At 44.4% G+C, this 23,340-nt stretch overlaps 1 protein-coding gene across 2 annotated transcripts; it reads left to right on the top strand.

Annotated features, from left to right (window-relative positions):
• Positions 1–605: 605 nt before the first annotated feature.
• On the top strand, positions 606–23,118 carry rell1 (RELT like 1). 2 transcript variants are annotated; one of them, XR_013076598.1, is made up of 7 exons: positions 606–734; positions 7,438–7,653; positions 11,973–12,044; positions 14,898–14,952; positions 18,186–18,442; positions 20,874–21,006; positions 21,781–21,792. XR_013076598.1 is itself a non-coding variant. In XM_076724329.1 (7 exons), exons 1-7 carry the CDS (start codon positions 710–712, stop codon positions 21,814–21,816), a joined length of 786 nt encoding a protein of 261 aa, XP_076580444.1. In that variant the 5' UTR covers positions 621–709; the 3' UTR covers positions 21,817–23,118. The 2 variants fall into 2 exon arrangements, 1 of the variants encoding a protein (XP_076580444.1); XM_076724329.1 differs by having other exon boundaries at positions 621–734; positions 18,186–18,434; positions 21,781–23,118.
• The last annotated feature ends 222 nt before the right edge of the window (positions 23,119–23,340 follow it).

Here is a 23,340-nt window from a genome sequence, read left to right as displayed (position 1 = left end):
TTAAGTACAGAATAATTATCAACAAAAAGATGTGTAATAGACAGTAAAATAATGTCATACTTCTTTTCTGTAGTGGGAGGTGGCTGGTTTGTGTCTTCTGAGACTGTGGTGGCAGAGGTGGATGGAGTGTTGGGGACCACAGCGTTTGGTTTTGGGTCCTCCTCCACACTGACATTGGAAATAAAGAGCAGACATTGATCATTATTCAACTGTGTCCTGGTGTCATCATGTCTTGAACAGCAATTGGACTGAATCTGTGACATTATATTGATGAAATGTGCCCCAAATATCCAGAAAATATAAATTCACAAGCTGAATATGAGTGTAAATGTCAGCTTATATTAATAATACATGATAATTTATATGAGTAGAAATATAAAGGGAGGGGAATTGACATGCTCAAGTAAAGTACTCGTAACTTAAGTCCAGTATTTGAGTAAAAGTATGCCTGTGTAGTCCTATCAACACAACGAAGACGGAAGTAGTAAGACGGGAGTCCTCTCGCTCCTCCTCCTGTGTGCTGCTCTCTGCCGGAGAGAGGACCACGCAAAGCTTAGGGCGTTTCTGTTCCCTGGAAATTAGGAAATACGTTGGTGTTTGGAAGAAGTCCCTCCTTTACTTCAGTTTGACCTCAGCTGGTTGCGAGCAGAGCCTCCGACTGCCGCCTGTACCGAACATCACCGCCGGCGTGCAGCGGGTCCGTCCATCAATGGCCAACTCAACCGTCTTTACGCGTAAGTTTCCAGCCGTTTATCTTTTTCTTTCTGTGTCGAGAAGACACAGAAAACAAAACGTGAGAAGTGCCGCCAGCGTTTTCTCGTCTCCCCCTCCTCCTCCTCAGAGAAGTTTGGCTCTGGTTTTCAAACTGCCAGAGTTCATTAAGTTTACAGTGTCGTCGGTGTGTTGATGCTAACGTTCATAAAGCGTAACGTTAGCTGAGCTAGCATACAGAAAGTTTGAGGGGGATACTGCACGCGCGCGCACACACACACACAGCACGGTGTGACAGCCAAACTTAACGTTAGGCTGTCAGTGTGTTGAAGGTGGGGAACACTCATTTATAACAGGATAAGATAGTATAAAAGACACTGACAGTCTGCTTTAAAATGTCTTTGTAAACGCAGTATGGAACAGAAAGCACGAGTCCCTTGTTATAAAGGTATTTCATGATGGCTGTTATATAATCCTGCCATGAAAACAAACTAAAGGCTGAGCTGTGCTCTATGATATTCAGTAAGTTAGTATTAAAGCATGTCAGCCCATGTCAGTGAATTGGTTTTTGCTGCTGATCTAGCAAAGTTCAAAGTCGTATGTAGTGTTGCCTCCAAGTTATGCTGCACTTCTGGCTTTATTTAAGCTAATTTTTCCAGGGTTTTTATTATCCAAGAGGTTTTTGCTGCAGACTTTCTCTGCATTAAACACGTGAAACCTCAGTGGAAAACCTCATGACATGTTTCAGAGGGCAAACTTAATTGCCTATCAAACCAAATTAACTAATTACTGGTTTGAGGATCTATAAGGTTTGTGTATGTCAGCGAAGGTCTGTGTCACGTTAAGGCGTGCCTGTAATACGTGAGATGGAAAAACAGCACTGTCAAAAGATGTATTTACTCGCTGTGTAGCTTCAAGTTATTTGCCTGAAATAACACCAACAAAGTGTGGTCAGGAAGTAACGTCCTAGCTGTAATAATATTGGGGTAGCACAAAATAAACAAACAAGTATACAGCGAACACAATCTGTGATGTCGCTGTCAATGCAGTGAAGTGTGTGTTTGAACAAAGTGTTTGTCCGGATGATTGTTTTCCAGCCTGATGAAGCCCTGAGTAAGAGCCCGTGGATATGTTGAAATACGAGAAATGCGAGGGCCTCTTACGTGTCAGAGAAGAGTGCTTAACGTGTCTCTGCATCAAGAAATCCTCAAGCCAGAGTCGTCCTGTAGCTCCAGCCGACGCTTCGGTTTTCTTCATAACCTTTAATATGCCAGGCCTGTTTCCAGTTTTCATGGAAAGTCCACAGGAGTCTGTGGCTTGCAACAGGCTGAACCCTCATGCTCATTGAATTAGATGTAGTCATGCAGTATGTTGGCTCGGTGTTCAGAATGCATGTAATGTGTGTGTGTGCGTGTCTTCACCGCCTCATGCATTGGCCTGAACGCTCTCCCAGCTGAGCTTGACGCTCATTTGCAGGCTGATTATTGTGGTGGAGGTCAGCGGTTCCTGAACTTGGGGTCGGTACCCCTCAAGAGCTCCCTCCATAAATGTGAGCAGTCATAAGATGATTAAAGGAATGAAAGATGAAACAGTAATTATTGTTTATTTTGCTGACTTTGTCTTTTTTTTTTCTTTGAAAGGCCTGGATACTTTCACCTCCTCAGGCCTGTAAAAATCCTTCAAAGGAAACCGTGTCTGGAGGAAAACGTGCGCTCATGTCCACACACAATAGTAAGACCTGTGCTGATGGGTCACAAGCACATGTTGCTTTATTTTTGCCTTAGAGGCAGAACATAAAGCAGTTGTGGGCTGTTGACCTGACAGTAGTAACACTCACTGTCAGACTAAAGTCAAACGACATTTCACATCTCAGAAATGATCCAATATTAACCTGCTGGTCGCTTTTGTGTTTGATATTGCACATAAGATGCTTTTAAGTGAAGATGAGTAGTTTTATTGAGTTTCTGTGTCCACAACATGATAGCAAATCGTTAGTTTGGCACATGGCAGGCATGACATTTCTTCAGAAACGTATTTGCAGTGGAGCTAAAGGGGTGTTGCTCCAAAGCACACAGATATGGATGAGGTAGCCTTGCTGGTGAAAGCTCTGGGGCCGTGCCAAGACTCGAATCGAGCTACATTTTTAAAGTTGCAGCACTAAGAAGATCCTCTGCTGCTGCCTTCTTGGTAATTAAGGTGCTATTCTTGTTTCGTATGTTGCGAGAGCTGAAACAGTGTGATGAATACATGATTAGTCATTTGGCAAAGAATTAACGCATCCCCTCCATCCGACTGCTTTTCTTTGTTTTGCTGATGATGACATCTTGGGTTTTTTTTCCCACTGTTTTCTGACATTTTACAGACCAAACCTTTGATCGATTCTTTGAGAAAATAACTGGCAGATGAAACAATAGAATAAAGAACATTGTACTTGCATCCTACACATGACAATCTGTTAATTTAGAGAACTCTATTTCTGGATTATTTGTTTGAATCTGAGTCTCTGCCTCCCAGAGAGGATGCAGTGATTGTCTCATTCTTCGAGCGAAGTTTAAATTACCCGTGAACTGAGCAGCGTGCAGTTCAGCAAGTTTCTTTCCACACCGAGTGCACGCCTCCGTAAATGCAGCGCTGTATAAATACAGACATACCAGCAAACAGAGGGGGATTATTTAGCATAACGTGACGCCTGAGATCTCGCAATTGCCCGCAGTATCAGAACTACAGTGTGACTGCAAGTGGAGCGGTGATTATGAGAGGTTTCTTCTCCATTTTTGACCGAGCTCACTTAGTGACTAAATGGATGAAAGGCCGAGGGGTCAAATGACAGCGCTGTGTCGTGTAATCTGAAATGAGTTGTGGTTCGTTTAAGTCCACGGGTGTTAGATTTGCTTTCCTAGCTGCTCATGATTTCCTGAATGTGAGGAAATGGCTGAGCCACAGACGGTTTGAGTCTTTTAACCTTTAACATTCAGTGTTGAGACGAAGGCCGCAAACTCTCAGCCTAATGTGTTGTTGTGGTCCATGAAAGCCTTTAATGTACTCCTCCTGCCATTTTCTCATCAGTTGAAAAATGTTCTCCAGCTCGGGCTGGGCAGTTTGGACGGTGTGTGAAGGTAGAAATGTGACACATTGGGCAAGACCGCTCCCACCACAGTGATTATAAAATGACATGTACCGGTGAAAACAGAAGATTTTGGCCATGTCGGCCATTTGTAGCTTGAGCTGTGGAGAAGCAGTTGAGTCTCTGTGGGCTCTGTGTGCTGCACCTCCTGGGGTGAACGGACAGGAATAGACTCTCAGTGAAGGAAGGAGCACAAAGACACTGTGGTGTTTTGGGTGCCCAAAGTTTATTGTTGACATTGTCTTTACGCATGAAAATGAATATTCCACTAATATTCCCATTTACGTGCAGCCTTTCATACTCTGATTAACAAACACAGCCTCTCGCTTTGACTCATTCAACCGCTCATCCAAAAACGTGTCGATATCTGTGTCCTTCGTGTTGTTTAGATGTAGGTCTGTCTCTCCTTCCCACCACAAACGTGGGCTTTTCTTCGTGCGTGCATCTCCACCCCAGCCTTGCAAACTGTTGCCTAGGCAGTGCCCAGAGCTGACTGTACACACTCAAGAGGCCTTCACGCGTGTCGCAAACTACAGTTAAAACCCAAACTGAGAGTGTACGTTCAGAATATTTTCATATTTGCAGTAATAGTTGAATATTATTGCTTGTAAAACGGGTGAGAGGTTGTGGACTTGCTAAACGGCGGCCAATGAGGAGACATCAAACAGTCCCTGTTTCCTTTCTCTCTCTGTCTGAAGATGAATAAATGGAGGGGAATAATGCAGTTACATCTAGTTCAGGATCAGATTACTGGCTGAACGGAGCTGAGCGGTCAGTCACGATTCAGAAAAAACGCTTCTGAGCTCTTGTTTTCGTAGATTTTGCTCAGACTAGTACTGTTTGATGCAGTGTTTACCATGAAGTGACTCACAAAATTGGAAATTTTCTGAGAAAATGTATTTCTGGTTCATCGACACACAGTGTGCTACCTCGTGGCATGAAGTCTTCTGCTGATGTCAGCAGGAAGGAACATTTACGTCCTCTTTTCTGACATGCTCTTTGGCATTGCGGTGGGATCATCGGCACGAACTGCTGATAAGCAGTGGGTGCTTTCCATACTCTTTGTGTGTGGGTGCTAGGAAAAGAAAAGGAAACAGAAGATAAAGGCAAAAATGTCATAAATACGATGAGACGAGGCAGAACACACTGCTTAACTGTCTCACAGCTCCCTTTTTGGGGTTATTTTCCAGGTGTTTTACAATCACAAATCATTTTCCCGCATGCCTTTTTGCAGAGATTGATTTTACATCATCTCATGTTGCAGCACAGATGTCGATAACCTTCAGGCAGACAGAACTTCTCGCAGCGTAAATCCTCATAAAACTGCAGGAAATTAAACTGGCAGAACCGTAATGCCGACCTGTTCCGCCTGCGCTCAGCTCCAAAGGATGAATCAAGTGAAGGATTTGACTCTGCAGACAGAAATACTTTTGCTGATACGTTTGGGAATCCCTCTTATCAGTGATGGTGTCAGCGAGTTTGCAGCGAACCACTCCTGTCTGAAATGGTCCAATTTGATGTTTACCTGCTTCGGTGCTCAGTGCAGCTGCTGTTCACTGGAAGGTGTTTTCCTTGTAGCCAGGACCACTGGATCTTTCAACCTGGTGTGTAACACAGTATGTTACTGAGACTTAATCTCATCCCAAAGTCAAAATAAACACAGTTCATTTTCAGTAGGCCTTTACACGTCATCAGTATGACACCTGAGCGCTTTGTTCAGTTAACAAAACAAACCAAGATGCACCAAGCCAGCAGAGTCTTGTGTTTTTGTCATTTGAGCAAATTATCCAGCAAAATCGCCAAAGATTTGCTGCTTTTCTCTGGTTTTGCAGCTGCATACCAGCTTCCTTTGAAATAGATTTTTCAACTTTCGCTTCTTGTTTCGATCTGTGCTTTTTGCGGTTCAGTACTCAGCTAAATGTATATCTTCACAAAACTGTGGCGGGTAGCTAATCAAAGCCTTTCAAAGTTGCTCCCAGTCACACAGCGTTACTTATGAATCCACGTATTTCTTTTCCGAATCTGCGCCTGTGATGTGTATGTGCCTCACACATATATTTTCTGGCTGTCCCTCTGAAGACTTATCAGCACCAGCTGTGGTTGCTACTCCATTCAACCCATCTCTATTTTTCCCCCCAATGTTTTTAATATAACCTTCATACTGGCCCATGATCACGCGCGAGTCTACTAACTCTGCAGATATAAGAACACAACAGTCGGTCACAGGATGGTCAGCGAGCAGACAATGGTCTTTATCAGTGTGCTCAGCCTGATGCACTGGGGAACGGGGACAATGGGAGAGCACAAATGCCTGTATGCATCCGGAGGCACATGGTAGGATATGCAGATACATGCCTATGCATGCACACGGTGCTGTGGTACGTTTCAGAGTGGTGTGAACATGTGATTTGATTGTGCTGTGATTGAGACTCTATTCAAACTGTGATCTACACTTTCTGTCTCACTGTGTGTGTGTGTGTGTGTGTGTGTGTGTGTGTGTGTGTGTGTGTCTCTCACTTACACACACACACAAGCTCGCACACACTGATGCAAACAGGAAGCCAGACAAAAGCCCTCTTGTGCGTTGCGCTGGAATGCCTCACGTGGTGCGCCAGCAGCCAGGGGAGCTTTCGCCTATAGCTGACGACAGGTCACGACTCTGTGCTCTGACCTTTTGACCTGATCGCTCTCAAGGTCCAAAATGAAAAATGTGATAATCATTCAGCTTTCAGTGATGCAGAATACAAAGTCTGCAACAAAATTACAGGTTTAAATTCTTGATATTTTAGCAGATTGGACATGTTTTACAAGTGTTTTGCTTGATTTTTGATTTTCTAAGTAAGGATCTTCTGCTTCGTTGCATTATATTAAACTGAATATCTTTGTGTTTTAGACTGTTGGTTGGACAATACAGGCAATATGAAGATGTTACTTTGGTCTCTGGGGCCACATAGCATAGACCCCGGTGTGTGCAGACTGAGTGAAAGTGTTGGAGCAGGCTTAAATGCGCTTCCTCTGCCTTTTTCAAAAATAAAATACAAAATATTGCATGACACGATTATTACACGACTTTACATGTTCATTTCACATCAGGAGCAGGAGGTTAAAAAGACATTTTAATGAAAGACACTGACAAAACACTGATTGTCCCCCATTCCTCCCATCCGAAGGACGCTTGTAAAGCTGTCTTTCAGCAGCCTCGCTGTCGTCCTCTGTCTCATCAGTATGTGTCTTCCCTCACATTTAGTATTTTTGGTTTATCTGTTCTTTCTCTCTGCCTCTTACACCAAATGAGTCCTCGAAGCGGTGGGCAGCTTGCCGCAGACCGAGCTGTTAGAGGGCAGAGACGACAGCAGGCCTGATTGGTCCAGGAAGGGAACATGAAATCTCTGTCATGTCGCAGCTGATAGCATTTAAATCCCCTCAGCTGCTCAGCCCGGGCCTGGAGTGAGTCCTCAAACTCACTCTGGGTATCAGGTTGCCATCAAGGGCGTTGTAATGACAATCCTTGTTTTGTTTTTTTTGTGTGTGACAATATTTAAAATGATCATTACTTTCAAATCTCTGTTTCTTCCTACCCTTCATCCATCTCCATCCTCCAGCGGATCAGACTCCAGATGCTGGAAAAGGTGATGGTGCAGCAGATGCGGGCAAACCAGACTACATGGCGTTCGTCCTGGTGCCTGTTTTCTTCCTTCTGGGCCTGTTGGGGGTGGTGATCTGCCACGTTCTGAAGAGTAAGGGCTATCGATGCACCACTGAGGCCCAGGATGGCGAGGAGGAGTGTGAAGAGGAGAAGGATCTTGAGCTGGGTGGAGGTAAGGAAACTGGAAACTGTTTAGGCAACTTTAAACACTCTTAAGCTGGACTCAGACGACAGGTGTTTTAACATCCAAACCCGGTTGCGTCACGCTCATATGGAGAAACTTCACAGATGCTCTTCTAATTACAAACATGCACACAGTACAAGATTTGAAAATAATGAAACACACTACAGGATGTTATTAAGATGATGAGACCAGAGGGAGCGCCTCACGTGATCTCCGTCACATGATCACATCAGGAAGCAGATGTGAGCAAAGCGGAGGCTGACGTGGGACAACAGCCTGCTGGAGTGATGCTGTGAAGAAGAGGAGAGAACAAAAACAGAAGACTGAGCGAGCCAGTGTGGAGTGAGGAGATTTTAACTCTGTCAACAGAAGTGTGCTCGCTAAAGTTAGCCTCAAGTGCTAGAAAGATTTCCTGTTGCTTGGTAACACCTCTGATTTCCTTTCGTCCTCTTGTAGAGTTGCCCTCTCATTGGATGTTTTAGTCCTGCTGGGAAAGTACTGATGCAATCATCCAGATTTTAACTCTTTAATACCAAACATGCTTGATGTTATCGGTGCGGCTCAGACGCATCTGTAAGCAGTTCAGGAAGTTTAAGATGAAATCTGGAAACCCCTCACATTACCAGATAATCTGGCCTGAACATCGATACAGACCGAAGTCCCAGACCAGGTTTCTCCTCTGATTGTTTGGAAGAATTGGCCCCAAACTCCTGCAGTCTGATCTCCACTTTAGGCGTTAAACATTGTCATCAGCTTTATGTGTTTATTGCATCCATGTACTCATTGTTTGAAGACATCCATCATCGTTATGCAGTACACACCCGACCTTATTGCTCAACCAGTCTCATATTTATCTAAAATGGAGATAAGATTAGATCTGTGATTTTATAGAGAAGAAGCTATAATTTGCTGTTATGCAGGCGATACATTATCAGGGCAGACACAGGTCAGTCTATTGATTAGCATAGAAGCATTTTAACTTGTAATGTTGTCAGTGTTGTAGGTTTCTGATGCAGTGAGGTTTGAGTGACTTGGTTGCCGTGGGGTTATGTGGGGGCTGCAAACACTCCCTGAGCAACTGCTTTGTCAGGATATCCAACAGAAGAACAACTGGTTCATGTGTTTACAGTGCAGCCAAACAGAAAAACGTTGTTTTCATAAAGAGGCCAGTCAGTCGTCGTCGCACACACAATCTGGTTCCAGGCGTCACACAGCATGTGTAGTTTTCCACACAACAGCAGGACGCTGTGAAGTTGGTTTCGTTGAGTTAGACGAGCAGAAAATTGCCGTTTTCTTTTCAGATGAGTGATGAATGTCAACAGCAACAAATGCGCTCACGGTGTTGTGTTTCCTGAGGCTTCCTCGCAATAAAAGCCTCCTGTGTTTGACCAGACGAACCTTTAAACGTGATGCAACAGCGTCTGCATTAGCAATAACTTAATGCAGCTCTGATTTGGCAATACTGCAAGATTAGAATACAAAAAGGGACAATAAGGATCGATTACGTGCTGCCTTGTGTCCTGAGGTACTCGGCATGCTCAAATCGAGCATTCAAATAATGATAGCTGCCACAAACAGTAAAGATTACTCTATGAAGAGGTGATTACAGAATGTAGGTACATCGAAGGGCTCTTAAAAAAACTTGCAGACCATCGAAAATGGGATTTGTTTTTAATGAAAATCTTAAGGTTATAACTTTTTCCACCTCATCTCCCTCTTTGCTTCACAACAGCAGTATATGAACAGAAAAATTCCAATCAAGTTAAACATTAACTGATGTCCACTATCGGGCCAAGCTCCCTCCCTCTCAGTCACACTGAGTTTCAATCGGCGGAAAAATAAATGCCGAAGCGGCGATTTGTTTTGCGTGTTTAAATTAGTGACTGGTCTGCGCGAGTTTTTTGAGGATTTTCCGGTCATGTGATGGCGAGATTCAAAGTCGGCAGTCATGCGGAAACAACACAGCATTCCTGAGATTGATTAGCTTGGTGTGTGCCAGGCATTTCTATGTGCCTTATATAATATTAAAACAGACTATAGAGCTGCATGTGTCAGAGCTTATGTAAAAATAGGAATTTATTTTATGCAGTGGTTTTTAAATGGTTCCACTGATAGTTGATCTTATCTAGTTGATCTTATCTTCTGAGTAAATCTTCAGAAAACCCCTTTGAAATCATAAAACCATAAGCACCGTATTGAAGTCATCACGTGGTTATCTTGACGGCGCCTTTATCATTGTCTTGTTAAATCCCGGCCTTATCTCAGCCATTTTCCTCCGTCTGTGGAAGGAGTGGAGGCCTATAGAAACCAGGAAGACTTTTGGCACCGGCATCGCTCATGTTCTGACTCAACCAGGGGTGTGTTAAGCGAGGTGGGACAAAAAAACTCTCTGCGCAGGGCCGCTTAATTTCCCTCGGCTCGTAATGATAACTGCAGATAGCGCTTAATTGCCGCGAGCCTTGCGTGTATGTGATGAGTTCTGTGGCCTCGCAGCAGAAGAAGAAGAAGAAGAAGAACACAGTCAGACTTTCTGAACTTCACGTTTGGTTTTCCCAGTTCTGCATCTGTCGTGTCACTTGTTGAGCTGAGGGATGTGCTTTGCTCTCTCTCCTCGCCTCTCTGGTGATTCTCCCGTGCAGACGTGAACCCTCTGGCATCACCGGGTAGCCCTGAGGTATTTCACATGCATGGGAGATGATATGGATAGAGGGAACTGTTTGTACGCCATGCCTGCCTTCCTCACTTATCTGTTATCGCACAGAGGATCCCTCCACTGTTTTTCATGCTTCTCTAGTATTTCCCATGCTGGCCAAAGCCTCGAACCTGTCCACTGAACTGTGTTAATTACCACCCCATGTGTTACGTGGAGTAGGTGTTGGATGGGTAGACGTAAAGCTGGTTCAGCACTCATATGTGCGTTCAGGTTTTTCCCTGTTGTCTCTGTCTTTGCTCTGTGTCTTTGCACAGTGTGCCCAACCCTTTTTCTCTCATACGTCGAAACAAAAGAGTAGGAAAAAAAAAACAACCCCATTGCTTGTGCGCCTCACTCATTCAGCCTGTCTCGTCCTCTCTTGTTTCATAACGATCAGGTTTCCTCTTTCATTTCTCTCTCTGTCTGTGTGCTTTACTTGTTCGCGAAGCTGTGAGCGGCAGCCTTTCACGTTGCGCAGGTGACTGTAAAATCAGCCTCGACGCACCAGAAGACTCCTACAGATTCCTGAACGAGCGTTATGTTTGTCAGAGGGGAGGAAAAACTTAGGAAGCAATCAACAGGAAGCTCCAGGAAGTGCCTCCCAGGGGTGTGTGCTGCTTCTGTTTGGTCTGCAGTCTTGAAGCACATTTGTATGGATCTGTGCATGTATTGATCACGTCTCCCACTGATTGAAGGTATTTACGCATAATAAATGATGATCGAAGTAGTAGAAGCATGTGTTTTTTACTACACTTTTATAGAATAGGCTGAAATGTTGATTATTGGCAGGTGTAATTGCGCCTTTAAAGCTGCTATAATCATTGTTTTTCTTTGAAAATGGACCAAATGATGACGTGTAATGTGAAAGGGGTCCCTCACAGTGACAAACCCACACAGAGTCACCAAACTGTGCATTTCACCACAGCTCCACAGAGCGTTTTAGCATCTTTCTGCTCGTTGTTTTGGTTTTACAGCCCACAGCTTTACTGTTTTGTTTCGTTCTCACTGCTTTTATCATCGTTGGTCTTTGAAATAAGCTCTGAAAGGAAAGTAAATCAGAGTTAAAAGTGAATTTTGGGCATGCATTTACCAGTTGGCCAAGTAAATTAGAATTAGAATAGGCAACTGGTTGCTAACAGATTGTTTTGTGTTTCTAACTTGTAGCGCTGCCCCCAAGTGGCCAACATTTGAATGAATCCAAGCCATCATCCCAGACAATATCCACTCTCATGTTGCAATAATAGTGTTATATCAATATGGAAAAAGCTCCATGAATTCAAGAGGGAGTTTGCATCACAGCTCATTATTTGCTTTCCTGCCCCAGTGAAACAAGTAGACATGTTGGAGTAATGTCACCAGCTCCCAATGTCAACAAGTTATGGAAACTATGGTAGGCATTTGTGATTTAAAGGGTCCTTGCTCTTTAGGCCTGGAGTGTTCAAACATATTTATAAAGAAGCTTTTAGGCTGCATGGTTTTCTGTAGTTGCGTCCTCTGTTTTATATGAAGCTGGTGACTTTCCTTTAACAGGGATCATTTTCTGTCCACTGCTTCAGGATATGATCATTTTGAATGCTTAAATGCACTTATTGCTGTTTGTCTTCCTCTCCTCCAGACATGAATGACACCTTCAGTGATAACAATGACACAGTCGGGCAGATTGTCCACTACATCATGAAGAATGAAGGTACGTGTCCAACATATGAAGCGACAAACACGGACTAAATCAATTCCTTTTGCCGCCTTTTCGAGTACACATTTTACTTTAGCTTTCTCTGTTGTTTTGCCTCTTTCATGGAAGGAGCAGGTGTTTCAATGACGAATGAAGCTGAGGATGTAGGGCTGGTGAATATTGGCGTAATTGTGGTATTAATTACTGTATCATGATTTGAAATGACGTATACTGTGGTGTAATAGAAGATTTTGGCTGTATCGTTCACCTCATCCGGATACATCTGACTCACTGACTCTGACTCTCGCTGACATTTGACCCTCAGTCACGTCAACCTTCAGTAGCCCTCCTTTTAGGAAGCCATTACAACTAGCACTCCAGCGTTGTTTTGACAGCTTCATTGTCACACACATTCAGGGGAGGAAGTGTGTCAGTGTCTCTGTAGTAATAGTGGTGTGCATGTGGGTGTGGGACTCGGGAATGAGGGTCTTCGAGGAAGTTCAACACCAGGACAAACTGGCCACTGCAGAGGAATTTATGGGAAGATTAACGATGACTGTGGTTTACATGACACGGTCAGTCACGGTAGTTTCCCACTGAAGTCACCCGAGTGTTTTAGCAGGTATTTCATTGCCTCATTCCCGCAAATTGAAATTATTTCCCTTAGCTGGAACATGAAGTTAAATTCCTAATAAGCCACAGCACCCTCACGATACCAAGTAATTGCTTTATTGTTCGGCTGAGTTTATAAATGGCAGCAGGAGAGATAAGAATCGATGCTGGGGTTGTATCAAATACAATCAGCTTGATTAGTATGAAAACACATGCCTTTCGTGACGGTGTCGATGGCAGCGTTTCCCTCAGTGCCAGTTAAACTCCCACAGCAGTGGAGCTCTATCGAAGTCAGGCTAACAGCTGTTAATACTATTTGTAGGTAACCTTGATTTAAAAGTCATTTTGCTTGACACTTGAGCAATTTATTGGACAGAAGGTCTCAGTTTCTGGCAGTGTCGCTCACTTTCCATTGACAGCTAAACCACACATATGTCTCTGCAGTAACAGGTGTACCCCTGCACCTTATTGAGGATTTATAAGCAGTATATAAACATTTAACAAACAGCTAATTACACACTATTGTAGGATAATTATTAGAATGTGTTAATCTAGTGCTTATAAATGATAAATAAAGGAGTTTAAAGTGTTAACACTGTTAATTTATGATATATATATTTACACCCTTCTAAAACCACAAAAACATCTTTTTGCTATGGCTTCAGTTTACCATGTTATGGACTTTATGGTCTGTATGACCAATATGAAGCAGCCTAAACTGTCCTCCACGTCCCGTCCTGATGTCTAAAATATGACACACGCAGGCAGCAGCCGTGCGCTGTGTTGATCCCTTTGTCCACCCTCAGGAGACGAACTTTGAGCTGACTCATCACTGCTTTGGTCCTCACGATGTTTGCAAGTGTGACTCACCCTCACATTGTCAGTCTGGTGACACGGTGTGGAATAAGTTATATACTGTGTATTTATAGAAAACTTGAAAGCTTCATTACTGGCCACTCTAAAAATCGAGTTGCTGGTATATTTCATGGGGATAATAATCTGGAACACAGGAAGTGATCTGTGTACTTCACATTTCCACCACCGGCCACAGTTTTGTATAAATAAACATGAGAACTGAGTCGACGCCGCAAGTAGCAGTCGTAGGCCATATGGATAGGATAGATTACATATGTTTGCACCAAAATTACACCCTTCAGTTGTCCGCCCTCTTTCGTATTCCTGAAAGATAAACGGGTGGATATATTCAGGGTCTGTACCGAGTCTTTTTTTGTCTTTAAAAGCTAAAATAGCCCATTACTACTGATGAACTGACACCTGACCTGTTAGATAGAGAACTGCTTCAATTTCCCTGCAGTAAAGTTTTATTGTAGCTGCATTTAGATGATGTGATATTATCTGCTTGTGGCCAGAAACACACAGCACATTACACAAACAGTTCAGTTAGACAAGCGCCTGAAGTGTTTTTCTCTTTCACAAATATCCATGACTACATACACCAAACAAAAAGTTAAAGTTTAACACTCAAACTCAGCTAATCTTCTTTATGAGTGTGATCAGATTTTATTGACAGTTATCTTGTCAAATCCTGATTGGTGCTCAGTGGTGTGTGACATCACAAAAACAAGTGAGAAAAGCAAGAAAAGCCTTGTACAATCCAATGACAGAAGTTTAAGAGAGTTCATAATACCGGCGGGCTAAAGATAACAAGCAGTCATCAGGGATGTTCTTGTGAAACCCCCTGTGCTGCGTGATGACATGAGGACGATAAGGAGGACAGAGGTTGAAGTCAGTACATGTTTGAGATAAAACCAGATCATGAATCTCCTACATTTACTTGCATGAGTCATCTCTGTGTCTCTACACTGTGTGAGGCAGTCAGTGAATGCATCGCGGCCAGGCCTGAGAGAAGTCCTGCCTGTGTGTCGTAGCTGTGGATGCTGCTTTGTCTGAGACCAGAAGTTGGGCTCACCTGCAAACTGACTTTTACTCTCAGAGTCACTCTCTGGAGTTTATTTGCTCCGACAAAAGTTTTTCCTGGTTTGGCATCTTCCCCTGAGGTTGTTGTGTACAGTAATTATGTGTTCGGTGGGTGCATGTGATGTGGCGTTTAATTGTGTTAAGGAGTTAATCTGCTGTAGCCATCTTTCAATAAGCACTCTGCTTTTGAAGTCACTGGAGCGTTCTCCTCGCTAATTCCCAGCGCTAGTTTTATCTCTGCCTCTCGCTCTTCCTTTCTTCTGTCTGTTTAAGTGTGTAACTCCCTCTCTCTCTCTCTCTGTCTCTCTCTCTCTACAGCAAACTCAGATGCCCTGAAAGCCATGGTTCATGAAAACAGCATTGATTCTGATGGGTAAGTGTCCTCTGCCTGCAAAGCATTCACTGCCTCAACCACCAGATGGCGCCATAGGCCTCCTTGAAAGCCTGCCGGTGTCACTCCTGAGCGAGAGTGAGAGTTGCTAGAGCAGGAAGTGAACTCACAAGGCAATCAGGCCACATTTCTCTTCTGATACTCCTCCAGATTGGCGAGGTTTGATTGAGGGCGAGCAGCTGGGGACTTTTCCCGAAATGCCACCGTGCCCCATATCACTGTATTGTGGGATGATTAAAGCGTATTGAGCACAGTTGTTTGCATGTTTCCTGGTTGGATTCTTAGCCGCGATACAGTGAGTGAGACTATGAGTCCACTTAAAAAGGGAGCGCTGTGCCAAAGAGACCGTATCTGGTTGGGCTGGGACGCTGGCAGTTTGATGAAAGTAAAGATATAATACAGTAAAACAGTAAATATCTTGTGTTTGTACTCTTTCCAGTTGAGCATATGTCAAAATGGATGAGCAGATTATCACACCCTCTTTTATGTTTTTCACAGCGTCCCAGCTTTGTAGGAATCAGGGTTGTACTCGAGGCTTTACAAATACAGCAGCCCGCATTTGTGCTGCAACAGTTCATTTCTCAGGCAGAAATCACAAATGTACGGCAGTCCGACCTCTCAAATGCAAGAAGGATCGGGTGCTTTCATCTGTTTTATATCACTGTAAGTTAATAATCTCTGGGGTTTGGACTGATGGTCAGACAAAACAAACCATTTGGATACATTGGTTAGACCAAGAGATTCATTTTAATGACTGGAAAACAGATTAATCAGTGAGACTTGGCACGACAGGCCTGTGAAGCTTGGTGCTGTTCATGGGGCTGTAGTAGGAGAAATACTCTGCATCTGAAGAGTTTAGAGTTTTCTTTTAACACAGGAGTGTTAACACAGACAAAAACACAGTTTAATGCATTCCTTATGTAAACTGCAAACATTAGCATTTCCAGCTAAATTGCTCACTAAGTGGTAAGCGTTACCACTGTAGTTACTTCCAATGTCCTGGAGCTTTTCATGTTTTTGTGAGGTAAAAAGTTAGGCTTAAAAATAAACCATCACAATAGCACATTCACTGTGTCGTGTACGTATGGTATCCAAGTGCAGGCTAACGTTAGCGCCTCTGTCCTGTTCTTTGGTTTGGACTGGGAGTAAACTGGATTAGGGAAAGTTTACACTAAAGCAGCCCCAGCTGAGATAGTATTACTTTTGCCAAACACACTGGTTCATCTTCATCGTAAAGGACATTTATCCTCAAACATTAAGACGTACTTTTTGAGGATAAAAACAATAAATCATAAACGATGAATAGCTAACTTTAAAGTGCTCTAGCCTGCATTGGATGGCCAGGATCCTTCAGTGGGTCTCTCACATTTTGACATTCACACCTGGAATCAAAGGCTGCCTGGCTGCCCCACGTCGTAAGAAGAGGTGGTGGTACAGGCTGAGATTAGACGTCTTCGGGTTGCTTTGCCCCTGAGATAAGGCGAGAGGGAGTCAGGCTGATAGACAGATTGGAGGAGGAGATGGCCGTGACAGAAGAGGACTGTGAGTAAATTGAGTTAGAGGAGTATGTTTTCCCCTCTCTCGCCTCCTGTCATCTTTCTCGTCCCGCCACATATTGTTCTGGGAGTGAAGGAGAGAGATAAAGAGGGGAGAGATGTTCTCCTTTATACGGGAGGACCTGTGTGGATAAATAGTGGGAGCGTTGCCTCTGTTGCCAAGGATTAGATCTTGAGGTATTCTGCTCAGTCACATTGTGGAAAAAGCAGCAGAAATCTGCAATTGCACACATTTTCCCGGCGTCACTTTCATGTGTCTCGCTTCCTCACTTCTCTCTCCAAAAATCTCTTTTTTCCGCATATTTCCTCCGCTTGTTTCCCTCCACTTATTTGCCCATTTGGTTGAAATTGCTCTCTGTGGTACTCCCTCTTTCTCTTGCTGTTACTCTTCATATCTTCCTCTCGCTCTCTCTCTCTCTCCCAGCCAGGTTGGGCAGCCTGCCAGTAGATCACTTAGAGATGGTGGAATGGGGGGGAAGAGGGGTACGGCGGGGGTAATTTATGGGACACTTAAGGGGGAGAGAGGGAGACGGACAGACAGACAGACAGCCAGCCAGCCAGGCAGGAAGAGGGGGAGGAAAAAGGAGAGAGAGGGATGGAGGGAGACGGCAAGGAGGAGAGTGACTGTAGTGTGGCCAGGCTCGCTATCTGCCTCTCCAGATTTGGCACTTAACTTCCCCTCGCCTCGGTGCTGCTCCCACCACCAGTCCTCCCGCCTCCACCTCTCCACCATCCCTCAGCCTCCTTTTCCATGAGATGCTCTGCTCACATCAGCTGATCTCCCCTTTGCCGTGTCTTTTTCCCCCCTCTGCTCATCGGGGCTCCTCGCACCGCACACGAGCATAATGCATATTTTCTGTGCATTTGTTTGAAAAATAAGAAAAGCAGAATTATTCATCTCACATGTGTGTTACTCACACATTGTTTACACCAGTGGCCCCCAGGCGAGGTCTGCTTCCTGCTTCCCCCTCTCACTGGTTGCATATTTCTTCGTGTTCATCTGATCATATTTTTTCTTTTGTTTGAATAATTGTTAAAAAGGCCTGGGTCGCCTAAAATTATTCAGTAATTCACAAGAAAACAGAGAGGGAAATCTGAAAAAATGGACCCAGTTTTGTGTTTTTTGTTGTGCTTTCCCCATCAGCGACCCCTGCGATTTAACTCACAACCCTTTACACTCACCCTAAAATATGACATGCTTTTATGGTTTGGACAAGGCCACGAAGAGGGAAACTTTTCCAGCGGACCAAGAACCTTGAGGGAACCTCAGGAAGTTGTCAGATCAAAGGATTGCAGCTCATTATGCCGCCTGTCCCTTGACACACATGCACACATGTTAATGTCAGTGAGTAGAAACACTGTTTATTCCACATTTGTGGAGAGATGAAAAGAAGAGCTGCAGATAGTTCGACCCTTTTAATACACTTCTAGGATGAATGCAGGTACCTGTTCGTTGTCTCATGTAATTCTCTCCTGATCAGGTGTCCAGCGCCTCACCTGGTTGCTTCCATTGTTGTTATGAAACATGGTTGTTGTTCAGAGCTTGTCAGTAAAAGAGTCACTGCAGGATTCACCGAGCTTGAATTCTCTCTGTTGAATAAAAGTGTCTTGGACTGAATGTAGGTCAGCTTGTGAACTTCCTAATGTCTGCTTTTCCAGTCCCCCGCTCACCCCCACCTCTCCCTGCACCCCGACACCTCCGATGACTCCCGTATCGCCGGGTGCACCCTTAGGAGCGGCCAAGCACACCTGCAACCACCTGCACACCATCGGCGGCCCGGGCGGCAACAAGAACATCTGCACCCGCTGCAGCCAGAAGAAATGGCCGCTGATGAGGAGGCCGTCGGCCCGTAAGTCGGAACACCGGCGCAGCCACCACGGAGAGGTCACGGTCCTGGCTGTGGGCAGGTGGGCAGGTGTGTGTGAGTGTGTGTCTGAGGCAGGAGCAAATGATGACGATGATTTCCCTACCTACAATAGTTCTTTTATTAGCAGATGTAAATGACAACAGTTTGCCCCAGAAGCCTGTTAGGTATTAGTGTGCACACAGCACCGAACAGTCAAACATTAACTCTAAATATTAGCCACTGAGAAATCCAAAGTTAATTGCTCAGTTAAAGACTGATGTGCACTCTGACACCAAACCAGCGACCTGGAAAACACACAGGTGGAGGGTTCAGGGTGAAGCCTGGGAAAATAAATGCTGCAGGGTTCAGACTGTGTTGAGGGTGCGTGGGAAGCGTCAGTGGTTAATCTGTCTGTGGCAGCGGTCCCTGTTAAACAGCTCGCCAAACAGAAGGAGGTTCTCACAAAACTGAGACGGTGACAGAGACTTTTAGGTGATAGTGAAGCATACACAATGTCAACCTGCCTGTGTTTTTAATATCAATATGTGTCCCTGCGATGGCAACTGTATGCAGCATCTCACAACAACGATACACAGTAAACAGGAGAAGAAAGACAAACTAATGTTAATCACAAAGCAGCAAATGTTCAAAATATGAGTGTAAAATTCTTAATGAGCATATTAGTAAATTACTACTATAGTTATGTGGTGAGGATGTTGTTTCAGTTCACCTCATTTCACCGGACAGGTCTGAATTTAAGTGTGCATGGTTCCCAGCCGGGTGGTTTTCCATCCAAATGCATCGCAAAGTTCAACTGAATTTCGAGAAAATCGACAAAAAGAAAACAAAAACGATTGCTTTTTTCCATCCACTGCCATCATGAGAATATCAGCAGTTGGTTTGTTGAGATGAGCAGTAGGTGGCGCCAATTCTCCAGTCGCAAAAGCGTTAAAGCAAAAAGGAAAAAGTGGAAAAGCTTTTTGTGTTTCATCAGCCTTTTCTAATGTGACTCCTCAAAATGCATGTAAAAATATGTGGATGCAAACACGCAACTGTTGCTGTCTTCACCAAGTTTAATGCAGGCGTGTTCATTCAGACCTGCAGACAAACAATCCACACCTTCCAGCCAATCAGAACGGAGAGCCCTCAGTGGGCTTTTGCCTGTTTTTGCACAGATTTCAGCAGTGTGGATTTCGAAGGATGTCACACAGAGCTTTCTTCATCAGACTGTCAGTCCTTGGAAACATGACATCTTTATAGAAGGTAGAAAAGTGGAGGACAGCAGCTTGATTCTTGTATGTCGGAGAGTTTTTCTCCCTCCTCAAGGCACACAAACAAACTACTTTTGTACTTTTTGTCCTTAATCTCGAACCGCAGAACATCTTATGAGCGGATGTCAGATCACAGACTCTGAAAGAACCAATCAATTGAACCTGATGAAGGCTGGAGGGCTGAAACGTCGTTAATATCAGAGATCAACAGTGTTTTTTGGCTCTCTCGCACTGTGATGGATTTTCTTTTTTTGTCCAGTTCTCACAAGACTTTTGGGGGTCGGCTGGTGTCTCACACTGAATCTGTATTTACTCATTCATTCAGGCGTGCTTCATGTAGCTGCCTCACAGTTGCAGCCGCCCTGTGTTTCACCTCTTGAACACTTTCAATTCAAAGCAGCTGGAGTTGAAGGTTCTGCTTGCATTAAACTCCAACACAGTGCGAAGAGGCACGGGAATGGCGGACTCCGCCACAAACAAGGAAAACTACCAAGAGTTCTAACGTGAAGAAAACCTCGTGTTGAGTTTTCGTGGTATTAAAGATGGACTCTTCTCCGTTGCTTTCCAGTGTTTGAAAGGTATTTAAGACCAAACGCCACAGTTGGAAGTGAACTCTGGAATAGAACTGTCTGAGGTGTTTAAGGTAAAGATGGCGTTCCTCAGTCCACCGGTGAACCCGGGAAGGCACGCAGGCTCGACGCCGTCACGCCGCGAGCGCTCCCCTCATCCTTAATGTCCTGCTGTGAGCTGATTGGGATGCAGAGAGCTTGCTTTTCATTTGCACACCCAGATGAATGGCCGCGTACGCAGAGGGGTCAGCATGACCTGGATACGAATATTCATTTGCTGATTTAATTAAAGCTTTGGAGTGTGTGTGTGCGTGCGTGTGTGTGCCTTTGGGTGGGTGTGTGGGTGGATGAGAGGGGTCTAAAGTTGAGGTGAGCGAGAGTCACAGTGAGGCAGAAGCAGACGCCAGCTGTGGCCCAAATAAGAATATCTGACACCCACTGAGTTTATGTTCAGCAGCGTGAACTTCAGGGCCGTTTTCTCCGCTTTATTTTCAGTACGTATGATCTCAATATACTTTTAACAAAAACACCAACAGCAAAGCAAAGTTCTGACCTAGAAAAAGCTTTCACTGCAGTCCAAACTTCATGTGGTTTCCAGGCTGCAGAAACCTTCCAAACCTTCATATGGTGTCTTTATTTGTTTTGTCTTATTCATTTCAGGTTCCGGGTGACGAAGTGTGAAAAAGCAGCCAGGGACAGGCGGACCCTGCTCATAACAGACTCCAACGGGAGCGTCCCCACATCTCCGACGGAGGTGGAGCCCAAGAGCCGGACGACGTCCGAGTCCCAGCAGGTCGGTATCCTGGAAACTTCTTCGTCTGTGTCGTCTGCTCCCCGCTGACGCTCTGTGTTTGAATAAATGTTGATTTATGTGTGCGCGCTCACAGCTTTTAGTGACAGAGAACATTACAGCTTTGATGAGTAAAGAACTCTGCATTTAGCACTGTTTTGATATACATTGTAAATGTGTTTGAGCCTCAGCTAAATACTAAAAACTGAAAAGAAAGAGACTTTCAAGTAAGAGATATGAATCCGTGTACAGACTTTACCTTCCATTCAACGATTAGCTAAATAAGTGTTAAAAAATTCATGATAAAGATAAAAAAAAGTCGAGCCGTAGCAGCAATCAGCCTCCAGCTCTGCTGTTCTGTCTTTAATCACAGGAACTGTGGTTTGTCAGATGAAAACGCTCCAGGTGATCATGAGCAGCCTGTCGATGTCTTCTCAGATTCTTATGTGACAAAAAAAAAAAAAAAAAATGTTTTCCACATGTGCTAAAAACCCCGAGCAGATCCTGACGTTCACGCTCAGTTGGCTGAATCGACGGCAGAACTGAATTTGTATTTTGGGTGGAGAGACATGACACTCGTGTTTCATGGATGATACAACACATTTAACATCCGTGTTGGTTTAATTTCACACTGTTTTTTCACATATTGACTTTAAGCTTTCTCACGTTGACTGTGCGAAGAAGACAAATGCCTTCCACCCAAGAGAGTAAACACAGGCTGCGGCGTTGAGGAGGCGATTACTTTCTATTAAATCCCGATTATTTCCTCCCCACCAGGAGCAGACGGACAGCTTGGACAAAGAGAAGCGATAGAAATGAAGGTAAAGTGTCACGTTTTCATCATCTGGACACTTTTTGAAACCCAAACAAGAACATTGAGACCTCAGCAGTGGAGGAGCGAAGCAACAGAGTGGTCCCGGGGGGGTCGTCCCTCCACATTCCTGCTCCGCACGGAGCCAAACGCGCTGCTGACGACGAGGACGGCGGCGGCGAGAGTGGCGCGTAGAGCCACGCTAGCCAGTTATTTTTACAAGCAGAAGGAGGTGAGGTGTGTCTATTTAAGACGCTCCGTTTCCTCCTTAAACAGATTTACAATAGTGCCTTGCTCAAGGGCGTTAAAGCAGGGCAGCTGCTTAACGTCATGGAAGCCTGACCCGAGGATGAGGTCCGCGATGCCTGGACACATGTTTTTGTATGAGGAGGTGAAGACGAGATTTCGCATGTCGGCCAGTTAATTGATAACCGTTCACTCCAGATGAGGGTGAGATTAAATTGTGCGGCGTCATTCCCAAACAGGAAGCAGGAACAACCTAACACGCAGGCCACACAACCAGGAAGTAGACCAGAGCGGGAGCAGATGCGATAAGAGTTACAGCATCCCGTCGCGGCGTGAACGCGATGTCAGAACGCGCCTCGCCATCAGGGTGGTTAAGCATTATTGTCAGGTCAGTGTGTCTGTCAGCTCCCGTCTTGGTGTCGATTTTCCGCACTGACCTCTAACGTAGAAGAGCGTGCAGGATTCTGGGTCAAACAACACATTAGCTCTGATGTTCAGACACGGGCTGCACGCTCGGCGACAGTGTTATTTCCATGTTAACAGCAGACCTCAAATGTGTTAGCAAACGGGAGACGTTAGCGGTCATGTGCACATGTGTAGACATTTAAAAGGGAAAGCCTTTGTTAGAAATTGGATTTTAAAAGACACAAATTTCTAAAGATTTAGAGAATATGAAAGTCCAGTGTTTCTGGAGTTTGGCCCATACTAGAGACTAAAAGCCAGTTTTCTTTTTCAGCCTTTGCTGCTTTGGTTTTGATCACTCTGTTTTTAATCTCACGTGAGTCCTGCGACACTAAATCGCTGGAGCAGCTCTGTAAAGATCCTTGTGACGTCGGACGTGATCATCCAAATCTGTAATTGCCCCAGATCTCTCTGATCAAAACGTGTTTGTTTCGGCTCACAGTCTGTGAATGTCATTTCGTTGTGCCTCAGTTTTTTTTTAAACTTTAAAAAAAAACCTTTTTGTCAGTCATATTTTTGGACAGTTTGCTGTGTTTTTATTGTGTAATGAAATAAATAAAGCAAATAAAAATGACTAATACAAATCAAACCATACCTAATTCACCTTATTATCATTTAATCACTGTCTACCGGCTGAGACATTTCATCAAATCCTCTCCTCCTGGCCTCAACAGGGTCTTGTAGCTGAGCCTGAATTCAAAGGAGCACTAATGTGTGACCATTGGCTAGCATGACGGCAAAAGTCAGATACTGATCAAAGACGATACTGAGATTCTGAGCTTTGGCTCTGATATTTGAGCGAAATCGATCAATAAACT

Source organism: Chaetodon auriga, chromosome 24 (assembly GCF_051107435.1).
Source record: "Chaetodon auriga isolate fChaAug3 chromosome 24, fChaAug3.hap1, whole genome shotgun sequence".
Classification (NCBI taxonomy): Eukaryota; Metazoa; Chordata; class Actinopteri; order Chaetodontiformes; family Chaetodontidae; genus Chaetodon; species Chaetodon auriga.
This window is presented reverse-complemented; position numbering and strand designations above follow the sequence as displayed.

Excerpts from the sequence above, each read along its gene's own strand:
- rell1 (XM_076724329.1), top strand. The coding sequence starts at position 710 with ATGGCCAACTCAACCGTCTTTACGC. Across the intron at positions 18,435-20,873 it reads ACGGTCCTGGCTGTGGGCAG|GTTCCGGGTGACGAAGTGTG; the intron begins GTGGGCAGGTGT and ends TATTCATTTCAG. Across the intron at positions 21,007-21,780 it reads CGACGTCCGAGTCCCAGCAG|GAGCAGACGGACAGCTTGGA; the intron begins GTCGGTATCCTG and ends CCTCCCCACCAG.